We start from the raw sequence: 13,246 nt of genomic DNA, 5'->3' as shown, positions 1-13,246 counted from the left end.
CCTGATAAAGAGATTGTGCTTTGTCTCCCTCTGCTGGATTCTTTCTGCCACTGTCTCCTCGACTGGCAGGTGATTATTAATTTAATGTAACCTTTCTTTAACACAGAGATTGAGATCTTTTTTACAAGGGAGACCTGGACATTTTTTCCCCTAATCCACCTAACCTGCATGTCTTTGTATGTGGGAGGAAGCCGGCGCACCAGGAGAGAAGCCGCGTGAACACTTGGAGAACCTGCAAACTCCACACAGAAAGGCCACAGGTCGGAATCGATCCCAGGCCCTCTTGCTGTGAGGCAACAGTGCTAACCACTAAGCCACCACATACTGCCGCGATTGGTCAGATTTTATCTGTTGCATCACCAGTGCCTACCTGCTACAGCGTCAATTAAAAATATTTACTCCAGTACCATTTAAATGTTTTTATGCAGTTTTGGTAAGAAAATGAATTCAAGCTTCTCTGTATTAAAATTTTGAAAATTATCCTCTTTAAAGGAGGTACCCCTCCTCAACCAGGCAAAGAATTGTTTCCAAAATTGAATAATTTTTCCTTGTATATGTGCTATATTTAATGTATTTTATTTTATTTCTTTTTTTTTTTTCATTGGTAATTATTTTTTTATTTTTTTGCAGTCTCCATGTTTTTTTGTGGACTTGAAAAAAAGCATATGACCAGGTTCTTCGAGGTTTCCTGTGGGGGGCGCTGCTGCAGTATGGGGTACCGGAACCACTGCAACATGCAATCTGGTAGCCCGACAACTGGCCCTGAATTAGCCCAGATACTGGCCTCTCTTTCCTCGCCTGTGATTGCCGAGACACTGACGTCAGCGTTGGTCACCCTCACTTTTGGCCAGTTTGGGGGTGTGGCGCGGGCGCTGCTCTCCTATTGGTCATTTAGGAGTGGGGAAATCTCACTCCAAGATGGAGTACAGTATCTGCACCAATTCATAGCCTGGCCGGTTGTCAGGCAAGTGATCTGGTATCTATATGACCAAAGTAGGAAGGAGCTGTTTCCACATTCTTGTTACTACATCAAACCTGTTTCCGGTGGGTGTTGGATTCCACCACAGCTGCCTCTTGTCACCAGTCCTGTTTATAATGTTCAAGGACAGAATTTCAAGGCATAATCAGGGATTGGTGGCCAAGTGGTTAATGCGCTTGGATTGAGTGCAGAAGGTTCCGGGTTCAAATCCCACCCCTGCCACATTTCTCCATGTAATGTGGAGTTGCGTCAGGAAGGGCATCCGGCGTAAGGAGAAAACCTGTGCCAATTCAACATGCAGATCCACCTTGGATTTGCTGTGGCGACCCCAAGTGCAAACAAGGGAGCAGCCGAAGGGACTTACTAATCAGGGATTGGAGGGTGTCCAGTTTGGTGTCCTCAGAGTTGCATCTCTGCATTTTGCAGATGATGTGGTTCTACTGGCTTCTTGTGACCTCCGATCCACACTGAGCATGTTTGAGGCAGAGTGTGAAGCGACTGGGATGAGAATCAGCACCTCCTAATGTAAGACCATGGTCCTCTTTTGGAAAATGGTGTATTGTTCCCTCTGAATCAGGGATAAGTTATTGCCTCAAGTTGAGGAGTTCAAGTACCTCGAGGTCGTATTCTACAGTAACCTATCAGGATATGTTAACTTGAAACCTTGGACAAAGCCTGGACCAAACTTGGCCTTCACATTAACCTGAAGAAGGCACAGATCCTTTTTCAGCCTCCATCCAACAAGGATGATTATCTCTTGATCTTTTCCTGGACAGAATAGTGGATGTGGAGAAGAATTATACAGGCCCAGTCTTGACACGCACTGTTTCTGACAGCACCTACACATGGTTGCTGCTACAAGCTTCAGCTGGTCAGCATCTTGCTCTCTCTTCTTCCACTTTCTCCTCTTCTCTGTGTTGTTTGTTCACATTTGTAGCAGGATGAAGGTCCTGGGTCCTGATTGAAAAGATATACACACTCGCTTGGCTAACGGGGAATTCCCCTTTGGCTGACCTGGTAGAGTTCTGATCTTTAGTTTTGAGCAGTCAGGGGGTTCGATCCCACCACCATCTCAGCCATAAAGGTCCTCCGGTGACAACTGGCGTTGTCGGCAGGATGTGGGTCGTCACAGAACATGCTTAAATGCACCTGTAGTAATGTGAAGCCTGGATTGAAAAGATGTTCCTGCTAGCTTGGCTAATGGGGAATTCCCCTGTAGTAATGTGAAGTCTGGATTGAAAAGATGTTCACGCAAGCTTGCCTAACAGGGAATACCTGGTAGAGTTCTGATCTTTAGTTCGAGCAGTCAGGGGTTCGATCCCACCACTGTCCTGGACACAAAGGTCCTCCGGTCACAGTTGGCTATGTAGTAAGATGAAGTCCAGATTGAAAAGATGTTCCCGCTAGCTTGGCTAACGGGGAATTCCCTTTTGGCTGACGTGGTAGACTTCTGGTCTTTAGTTCGAGCCGTTCGGGGTCAACCCCTCGGCCGTCCCGGCCACAAAGGTCCTCCGGTCACAATTGGCATTGTCAGCAGGATGTGGGTAGACACAGAATATGTATAAATGCACCTGTGACTTTGGGATGAAGTCAAAAATGGTGGGGAGATATGTGATAAGGTGAAGTTAGGATTGAAAAGCTATTCCTGCTCACTTGCCTAACAGGGAATTCCCCTTTGGCTGACCTGGTGGAGTTCTGGTCTTTAGTTCGAGCAATCCGGGGTCAATTTCACCGCTGTTCCAGCCACAAATAAGGTCCTATGGTCACACTAAATTAATGCAATAGGCACACTAATAGTAATTTGTGGTGTGTGTGTCTCCATGGTATCATATTAGTCGCAAGAGGCTCAAAATGACTTTCACCGACACACTCACAAGTGACCCGAATATCAATAAAAATGTTTTTGTTTGGACTTGTAACCACAGGTGTTTGCTATATTTGAATAAAGTCATGACATGGCATCCTAGCAGCCAGCTGCTGTAGCTCCAGCTAGTTAGCTAGCTAGCGTACTGTTAGCTGCAGCCAAAAGATTCCTCAAAGTAGAGTTTTAACGACAACAGCTCAGTTGACAATATGTAATATGTAATTTTATTGACAAAATAAATGTCAAATCTCGTTTTCTTCTTTTCTTTAATGAACTTAATCCCCCCCCCCCAAAAAAAGAACTTTTTGGAATTTTGAAATGTGAGGAAAACAGTAGAAAAACAAACAGGAAAATAAAAGTTTTTATATGAGAGGTATAATCTTTTTTCCTTTCTTTTTTCCCATCTTGTCTTCTGTTTCATGTTTTTCCAGGTTCTTTGCAGCAAAAGTAAAAGATGAGTTTAACACACACACACACACACACACACACACAGCAAAATCACCAGTGTTAAATTCACACTGACAGTGTCCATATGGTCCTATTCTGACCCAGAGTGGGACCACATGTGCATCGTGGGTGTTAATTTAACACTGGTGATTTTTATTGTGCAGTATTTACTTTTTCTGGATATATTCAAGATTTGAATTAATAATCACACACTAATTTTTTAAAGAAGTCGATGACTCATGGTAGCTTTGATCCTTATTTATTCATTTATATTATTATGAATGAATGAATGAATGAATGAATGAATTTATTTGGCACACAAACTCAACAGTAACAAAAAACTGATACACAAGACAATTCCACAGCAACATGTGACCAAAATCCTTCCTTTCCTTTCCTTTTGTAGTCCGTCGGTTTCGACAACGACGTTCATGTTACTGTTTCTTAGTCTTTTTTGTCTTTGATGTATGAACTCGGGCGTCAGAGTCCAAAATCCGAGGCACACTGTCTGCCGCATGTCGGACAGCATGGGCCGGCCTTCGGCTTGAGTAGGGCCTTGTGTCGTCTGCTCCGACGCTCCTCTTCCGCACGCAGCCACTCGTGACCAAAATTATCATCAGTAAAAACCACAAAATGGGGTTGAATCCTCAAAAACCAGCTCACTGAGGAACATGAGGGGACCCAGGAAACCCAAAACAAGTCCAAGCAGGATGGAGCCTCCAGACATCAGCAGACTCTTACTCCTGCACCACCTCCTCTTTTGACTTTCATTTTCAGCTTTCTGCTGAAGCTCGTCTGCCAGTTTCTCCAGCTTTTCTATCTTCACTTCCTTTTCCACCATCTCAGTTTCCATCTCAGATAGCAGATGTTCAATCCGCGTTCTTCCAGCTCTCTGAGCTGCCATCAATGCCTCTTGTCTCTCCTTCATGGCTTCCTCCTCCTCTTTCCTCTCGAGCTCCATCAGTTGGTCAGTGAGGATCTCGAAGCGCTCGTTCTGCACCTTCTTTGCTTTTTCAGCCTGGAGCTCACACGTCATCACGCTGCTGTTGATCTCCAGCTCCACCTGCCTCATAATGACTTCAAGATCATCCACTTCCACGTGGACTTCACGGACCTCCTCGAGATGAGGGTCAACATCCTGGTGGCTGTCAGATCTGAGGTGCACTTCATCAGCACTGGTGGTGTCCTCCTGATCCATTTTTCCTGCTCTCAGTGTCTGTAAACGGTTTGATAAGAAGACAAACTTTAATTGATCCCACAACAGGAAAAAAAAATCACTTCTTGCAGCAGCAGAAGGCAAACAGGAGTAAAGAAAAAATACATTTACCAAAGGTGACTAAAGTAAACTGCTCCTTCTTTAAAACTGTCCTGTTCTTGTGTGTCTGCTCTGCAGGAAGGGAAGACAACTGCTGCATATGTGAGCTGCAGCAAAGCCTTTATGACGTCACAGCACCTAGCCACATAAAGCAAAACACTTTCTCCCGGTTTGTGACGTCACTTCTGGGTAGAGTCTGCTCGGCTTTGCTAGCCCCTCCCCCATCGCAACTAAAAAACGACGACGGAGTTTTAGGGCCACATAGAATTTTTTTTTTTTTAGACTTTGAGAATAAACTCGTAATATTACGAGAATAAAGTCGTAATATTGTGAGAATAAAGTCGTAATTTTAAGACTTCGAGAATAATAATAAAAAAAAAAACATTCGACGTTTCCGTTAGCTTCCGGTGTTGTTCCTGCCTGCTAGAAATCGAAAATTAGATTGAACACATTAAACTTCATTCTGTAATCCTCTAATAGGTTTGTTGAGCTCAAGTGCCAAAAAAAAAAAAAAAAATCCGGTAAACCCGAAGAAGGACGTCGTTAGCTTGAAAACCTCAGTAGCTGATGAGGTTGTTTGAACAGCGGCTAGCTTGCTAACGAGTTAAAACTATTCCCAGAGCTCAAAAGTAGAGAAGAAATGAGTCGAAGTGCTGGAAGCTGTCTTCAAATCTGAAGTGTGTTGATTCAGAGCAGGTTTGTTCACTAAACTTTATTTTATTCGTACGTAGCCGTATTAATAATTCGTGTCAACACAGTAAAAACGCAAAATGTTACCAGCTCAAGAATAAAAAGAACGAGTCACATTTCAGTGATTATATAATTAGTTTTTCAAGTAAAACGCCCTGTAGTATATTTCTTGGTGTTAGCTGAGAAAATGTTTGTGCATTAATTTATTACTAGCCGAGTTAGGGCCGTGCTAAAATACGAAATGGGGCCTAAAATGACGGTACATTTCGTTACATTGCACTCAGTTATGACAAAAAGAACGTTATATCATAGATGACTGGCATAGTGGGCTTTAAGCAACCATAGCTGTTATTTTACATCAGGTGGCAGCACTTTCTTGTGTCCTTAAGGGGGAACATTACACAGTGAGAAATGCAATACTTTCCTATAAGAAACATACCAAAGAGCTAATATTCCACACTTTTTATACTAGTCCCGCAAGTACATACTTTTATCGGATATTTGAACTTCACGCCCCCGGGTGGCCATCTTTGAAGAATATCTGGGTACTTCCCGTTCGGCGCTGATGCCATTGTCGAAAGACTGTACATACGCGCCAATGTCCACTGTTGGAATTACAATTTTGTACATGGCCGATGTCAAACAAGTGTACGTTAATTGAAGTCTCTGTTGCTGTGCTGCAAAACACGACATGATGCGGGGTGTTTGTGGCCATTTGAGTGAAGTTTGAATTCAAGGTCTGTTTTTTTCATGTGCCAAACAAGGAAGTTACAGGTCAGAGGTCATTGGACCGCTACACTTGCGGTTGGTGGATGTATTTACCTTGGAAGTCATCAACAACACCAACTACCGCGGCCTTATGAAAATACAAGAATGTAAAATCTTCGTTGATTCGTCGCCTTATCCCCATATGCAATCTGACAACTATCAGAGATTGATTTTTAGACTCTTGGAGCTTTGCGTACCCCAGGATAGTGGAACAGCCTTCCTTGTTTACGCGCCATTTCATTGTGCAGCCTTTGTGGGAGGGGGGCTGTTGCTGCCTCACGATGTCGGTCTGTGTTGTCTGCACTAACAATAGTTACAATTGCAAGGGTTAAGGGATAAGTTTTCACAGGTTTCCGAAGAAAGAGGAACGCCTGCATGCATGGCTGGTTGCTGTCATGTCTCACTTACGTCTGCCACGGACAGTAGAATCAGTGAAAGGAGAAATCAGAAAACCTCATGGTGCATACATCTGTTCGGAGCACTTTTCGCCAACTTGCTGTTTTGATAACCCCAAGGCGAAATATCTTGGCTACAAATGTGCCCCCAAAGTTCTCTCTGAAGACGCCATCCCTACAATTGGGGGGGAAAGTCACGGGTCTCATCTGATGGTCAACGTGGAAAAGGGCCCGAAAACAGGTTTGTTGTACTTACCTTTCGAATACAATATGTTTGTTTTGTTTGTATGTATGCATTTCAGATCTCTATTATTTCTACCATCTATGTTTACCTGTAATTTGCTTTGTGTATTACTAATTTTATGGACATATTTTGCTGTTGTTTATTCATGGTCACAAAAAGTACATTTTATGGCTTGCTGGACACAACATGTATTTTTGTGAATGTTTTTGTCTCAGAATTAGTATCTTCTGTCCTTGTGTCCAAATTGTGCTTGTGTTTGATTTGACTGAAGTGAAAGTATGTAGGTCCTTTTTAAGTGAATATTTTCTGTCTGTCTGTATATCTGTCTATCAGTTATCAGAACTCTATCAGTTCATATAGTATGCCTGAATTCCATGACTTATGGAGTGGTATAGACCTTTGACTTGAAATTTGTGATACACCAATGTTCTAAGACTGACGTTTTATTGTATTATTTGCGGAATTTTGATCTAGGCATTTCTACTCGCTTACTCTACAAGTAATGGAAATAAAAAAAACAGTACAGATATATCTGAAAGCAAATGTCTATAGGCTTGGATTAGAATAGAAAAACTGCTTTGGTAACTTTTTTTGGATGAGAGCGCAATGGTATCTTTTTGTAGTATTTGTTCATATCTGCAGAACATAACCCTCATCCATTATTTCATATTTTGGATAGTAATTCTCTATAACTGTTCATCTTTCAGCTTCTTCGTGACTTACTTCATCCTGTAACTGAAGAGCAGGTTGGATATGTGCCAGAAAGCCATCCCCCTAGTGCAAGCAGTGCAACAGGCACGATCCCTCCTGGTCCTTATTTGGTCACGCCAGCTCATGTACAGTCTTTTGTCAGTGACATCAGCGCTGAGCGGAAGTACGCGGATATTCTACAAAGACGGTAGCCCGGGGGCGCTCGGGAGAACGCGAAGTTCAAATGTCCGAAAGGTATGTACTTGCGGGACTAGTGTAAAAAGTGTGGAATATCAGCTCTTTGGTATGTTTGTTGTAGGAAAGTATTGCATTTCTCACTGTGTAATGTTCCCCTTTAAAGGAGTATTATAGCGTGATTGGGTTTTATGGTCCTACGTGGGTTCGGCTGGGCTATTAAGGTATGTATTTCATGAAATTGACGTTTATTGTCCCCATTTTGTAATTATTTACCTCCATTTCGTGATTATTAGTCCCTATTTTGTTACATTAGGCACGCGTGTATGACCTAAATATGGCGTCCGCTGTTTTCGACGTATCGGCTGCTTCTGGCTTGCGAGACTTTCCAGGTGATAGTGCTGAGTTCGCACTTAGAGGAATGTGTTTATTTTTTGACAGTCGGGAATCTCCTTATTTGACGACGTGGATGAAATCTCCCCCTGCAACCTCATTTTCAAACGGTATTACTGTGATGAATAGAAGTTAGGAAATTCCGTGAAAAATTGAATTGAAAAATAGCGTCTAACATTCGCTTGAAAAGGTAAAATCGGTTTTCCAATAATATAGAACATTTAATTCATGTGGTTATGTACTTTGCTGTGAAGTTTGGTGGTGATTGCCGCATTTACATGCATATTTTTTGATCCGCCACACCGATGTCAAGATGGCGGACATGGCAAAATAGCCGTTTTTTGTTTGTTTGTTTGTTTGTTTTTTTAGCTTGGCAACTGCTGTCAGAAAACAGTGTTTATATGGCCAATTGTTGCAAATCACACATTTAAATGAGATAATAATTAGGTTTGACCATCATGAGATAATAATTAGGTTTGCCGGAGTACCATCATTTTTAAATGTAAACAGTGAGAGACAGGTCACAGCTTTTTCCTTAAGCACACAGACAAAAATTACCAAGATCTTCCGACCTTCAAATGCTCATAACTTTCTTCATAGTCAAAGGCTATTCGCCCAACCGTTGGGGAGATAAGTCATACATTGAACATTACACACCCAACCGTATTTACCTTACCTTATTCGCCCAACCGTGATCCTGTATTTGACACGTTTTGTGCATCTAAACTACGTTTTTTATTCCACTTTTTTAAGGCTCTATTGCAGCGTGAAAAGCGGCGTATGTTTGACACATTTAACGGTGCTGTCTTTAATTACTGCGAAAAAAACCCACTGCAACAGATGAAAGCAGACAAACTTCATAAGCATTTTGAACGGAAGCCTGTTAACGATGACGAAACAGTTTTGAAGAACAAAATGCTGCTTGTTGCCTGTAAGATGATGTTACTTTGACACTGTTCCCTGGGAGTGATGAGCCAAACAGAACCGCTTTTGATCGCAGCCCCTCCGTGGGCTTCAAACCCTCACGCAGCCAGGGAGAAAATATCCGCCCTTTTTCCCTGTGTTGAAACCGGAAGTGAACTTACAGGCGCGCTCATTGGTCGGTTGTGGTTGGGCATATATGCTTGCGTATTTGCTTTATTGAACCAATGGTTGGGCGTATAGCCACTCCGTTCTTCATATGTGACATAGAACAAATATTTTAATACTATTTGAAGGTCTCTATGGGCTCTTTTCAACCACACCATTTCTGTTACAATTCCTTTAACCTTAAGTTTTACATTTCGTCCATTTCGTATTTTAGTCTAGCCGTCTGAGTTACCCGTTCTACGCACGGGTAATAGAGAAGAATTTCAGCCATGTTGTTTTATATTTCATGTCACTTTAGTTAAGATGTATTAGTTGCATTGCATTGTGTGTATGTTGTCATAATTTATTTTCATAGAGCAGTTTGTGACATTCATGAGACTGAAGTGAATGATGATAAAAGGTGATAGCATGTCATATCACTGCAATACAGTGATACAGGTACAGTTTAATTGAAAAATCGCACACTTTAAGTGGCACACAGTGCGCGCTGGGTGGTTTGGATTGTAATTAGAGTGCGCCTAGCCAGCCACTACTAAATAATAAGTAAAATGTGATACTGCTACCTGTCCTGAGTACCACATGAACTGCGAAAATATGGGCTCCAGTGACTGAGCATGTGTGTGTGTGTTTGTGCACGTACGCTTTCAACCTAAGGGCCCCAGTGACCTGCCGGTTGGTGACGTGTAGTGAACACACAGTCAGCCGTATACAACCCCTGGCAAATATTATGGAATCACCGGCCTCGGAGGATGTTCATTCAGTTGTTTAATTTTGTAGAAAAAAAGCAGATCACAGACATGACACAAAACTAAAGTCATTTCAAATAGCAACTTTCTGGCTTTAAGAAACACTATAACAAATCAAGAAAAAAAGATTGTGACAGTAACGGTTACTTTTTTAGACCAAGCAGAGGAAAAAAATATGGAATCACTCAATTCTGAGGAAAAAATTATGGAATCATGAAAAACAAAAGAACGCTCCAAAACATCACTAGTATTTTGTTGCACCACCTCTTGCTTTTATAACAGCTTGCAGACTCTGAGGCATGGACTTAATGAGTGACAAACAGTACTCTTCATCAATCTGGCTCCAACTTTTTCTGATTGCTGTTGCCAGATCAGCTTTGCAGGTTGGAGCCTTCTCATGGACCATTTTCTTCAACTTCCACCAAAGATTTTCAATTGGATTAAGATCCGGACTATTTGCAGGCCATGACATTGACCCTATGTGTCTTTTTGCAAGGAATGTTTTCACAGTTTTTGCTCTATGGCAAGATGCATTATCATCTTGAAAAATGATTTCATCATCCCCAAGCATCCTTTCAATTGATGGGATACGAAAAGTGTCCAAAATATCAACGTAAACGTGTGCATTTATTGATGATGTAATGACAGCCATCTCCCCAGTGCCTTTACATGACATGCAACCCCATATCATCAATGACTGTGGAAAGTTACATGTTCTCTTCAGGCAGTCATCTCTATAAATCTCACTGGAATGGCACCAAACAAAAGTTCCAGCATCATCACCTTGTCCAATGCAGATTCATCACTGAATATGGCTTTCATCCAGTCATCCACAGTCCACGATTGCTTTTCCTTAGCCCATTGTAACCTTGTTTTTTCTGTTTAGGTGTTAATGATGGCTTTCGTTTAGCTTTTCTGTATGTAAATCCCATTTCCTTTAGGCGGTTTCTTACAGTTTGATCACAGACGTTGACTCCAGTTTCCTCCCATTCGTTCCTCATTTGTTTAGTTGTGCATTTTCGATTTTTGAGACATATTGCTTTAAGTTTTCTGTCTTGACACTTTGATGTCTTCCTTGGTCTACCAGTATGTTTGCCTTTAACAACCTTCCCATGTTGTTTGTATTTGGTCCAGAGTTTAGACACAGCTGACTGTGAACAACCAACATCTTTTGCAACATTGCGTGATGATTTATCCTCTTTTAAGAGTTTGATAATCCTCTCCTTTGTTTCAATTGACATCTCTCGTGTTGGAGCCATGATTCATGTCAGTCCACTTGGTGCAACAGCTCTCCAAGGTGTGATCGCTCCTTTTTAGATTCAGACTAACGAGCAGATCTGATTTGATGCAGGTGTTAGTTTTGGGGATGAAAATTTACAGGGTAATTCCATAATTTTTTCCTCAGAATTGAGTGATTCCATATTTGTTTTCCCTCTGCTTGGTCTGCTTGGTTACTGACTGCCACAATTTTTTTTTCCTAATTTCTTATAGTGTTTCTTAAAGCCAGAAAGTTGCCATTTGAAATGACTTAGTTTTGTCTCAAGTCTGTGATCTGTTTTTTTTTCTACAAAATTAAACACCTGAATGAACATCCTCCGAGGCCGGTGATTCCATAATTATTGCCAGGGGTTGTACATTAGATATAACTTTATTATAGCTTTTTTACTGATTTATTTTATAGTAAATGTTGCATCTTTTCTCAAACACAGCAGGTTAAAAATGTTATGGTGAGTCAAAAAGCTTTTTGGGGGTTTCAGATGGCACAAAACAAGATGTTTGAGACTTTGCCTTGACAAGACTTTTTAAAATTTATTTTCCTAAAAACGGCAAATTATAGTTTGTCTTATGAGTGTAATTCAAGCCACTGTGTTGCCCTAGTTTATAGTCTTTTCATTTAATATATGCAATTATTATTTCAGTGTGATAAATGTGATAGCTTATCATCATAATGGAACCAGAAACCTAAACCATTTATCGCTTTTGTGGATATTTATACCCAGTTATGTATCGGAGGCCACTCAAAGTGTAAAAGATTTTAAACTAATGTAAAATCGTTTTTTGTTTTCACGTATGCATGTATGTGTCTTACGTTTCCAACTAACTACTCTGCATAAAGCTCTTCAGATAAAACCAGCATGTCTACTACTTTGCAATGAAGATTATACAGTATTAATTCCAGGAGTGGCATCTGAGGTGCTCGCTGCATCATCTCATCTGTCACAGCTATCACAGAGGTAAGAACATTTTTGGTTAGATTCGGGCTAGGCTAGCTACCGGTGCTCAGCACTGGAAAGCTGGATAACGTGATAGCGGCATATCTGGTTAAGAAGCGTATGTAATCATTGTACGGCAGTGAGTTGGAATTTTATGATAATTACAACAAATACTTCAAGCAGTTTCCTTTTTTATACACTATTTTTATTTTCACCATTACAACATTACATATTTTCTCTTGTGCACCCCTTTATCTTTTATTATAATGAATGTTGTTCATAATTTTATCCATTGAAATTCTTCCTTGCAGACATGCAACATCAGTTTGTGAGTAAAGAAGACGGTCCTCCTGAGCAGCAGGAATGGAAACTGAGTCTGAACCAAAAGGACTTGGAACCTCCAAACATTAAAGAGGAACAGGAGGAACTCTGGGTAAGTTGGGGGGAAAGTAGCTTCATCCGGTTGTTAAGTGTGACGTAACGCATCATGTGATTTTCAACGTCCGGCTACAACCAAAAAAGGAGCGCTGTCATTAGCATTAACATCTCAACATAAAACTTTTTGTATATTGTGCCTAAAACTCTTCTGGATATATTAACTGGGTTTTTAGACGTTGTTACTGCGTTTGTTTTATGTAAAAATGTCAGACGCTCAGGTTGTTTCTCCTTTATTTTCAATGGGAGTTGCTGCGAGCTGCGATCGCTTCCTGTTCATGTCATTAGGGGAGAAAGTGAAGTTTGCACTTTAACGTCCTGTTTATCGTAATAAATAATTTTTTATTAACAAACAGACATGTATTTTTTACCTGTGCATGATAAAATATGTAAAGTAAAAGGAAAAAAAAAGTTTTAAGTGTTCTGACCATAGAACCAGACGAATGCGGTTAACGGAGGTGGAGGCGGAGAAGGGAGGGATGGAGGTTTGCACACAATGTAAACACAAACTAAACTTAAACTGTAAATCCTTAAAAGGATCAAACAGACGTAACTTTAATTAGAAACTTGGAGGTCTTTGGACCTGGAAACAGATTTATCATGTGATGCGTTACGTCAGCGCTTAACAACCGGATAGATTTGGGGAGGATGATGTCACTCAGGCCTTCATCAGACTGCCAGTAAAAATCAGTTTTCTGCGCATCTCTGATTTGAATGATTCACTGCTGCAAGTCTGAAGTCTATTTTCTCCCCAGTCACAGGTAGTTTGAAAGGTGATTCAAA

The 13,246-nt window shown here is 41.1% G+C and overlaps 1 protein-coding gene across 1 annotated transcript in view; it reads left to right on the top strand.

The window, feature by feature from the left end:
* Positions 1-4,939: 4,939 nt before the first annotated feature.
* The window catches only part of LOC117504829, a 252,950-nt gene continuing 244,643 nt past the window's right edge, over positions 4,940-13,246 (top strand). Inside the window, exons 1-3 of the mRNA XM_034164370.1 lie at positions 4,940-5,301; positions 11,932-12,049; positions 12,340-12,461. Of these exons, the coding sequence (XP_034020261.1) occupies positions 12,342-12,461 (120 nt within the window). The 5' untranslated portion in view covers positions 4,940-5,301; positions 11,932-12,049; positions 12,340-12,341. The remainder of the gene's footprint in view (positions 5,302-11,931; positions 12,050-12,339; positions 12,462-13,246) is intronic.

Source organism: Thalassophryne amazonica, chromosome 23 (genome assembly GCF_902500255.1).
Source record: "Thalassophryne amazonica chromosome 23, fThaAma1.1, whole genome shotgun sequence".
Taxonomy (NCBI): Eukaryota; Metazoa; Chordata; class Actinopteri; order Batrachoidiformes; family Batrachoididae; genus Thalassophryne; species Thalassophryne amazonica.
This window is presented reverse-complemented; position numbering and strand designations above follow the sequence as displayed.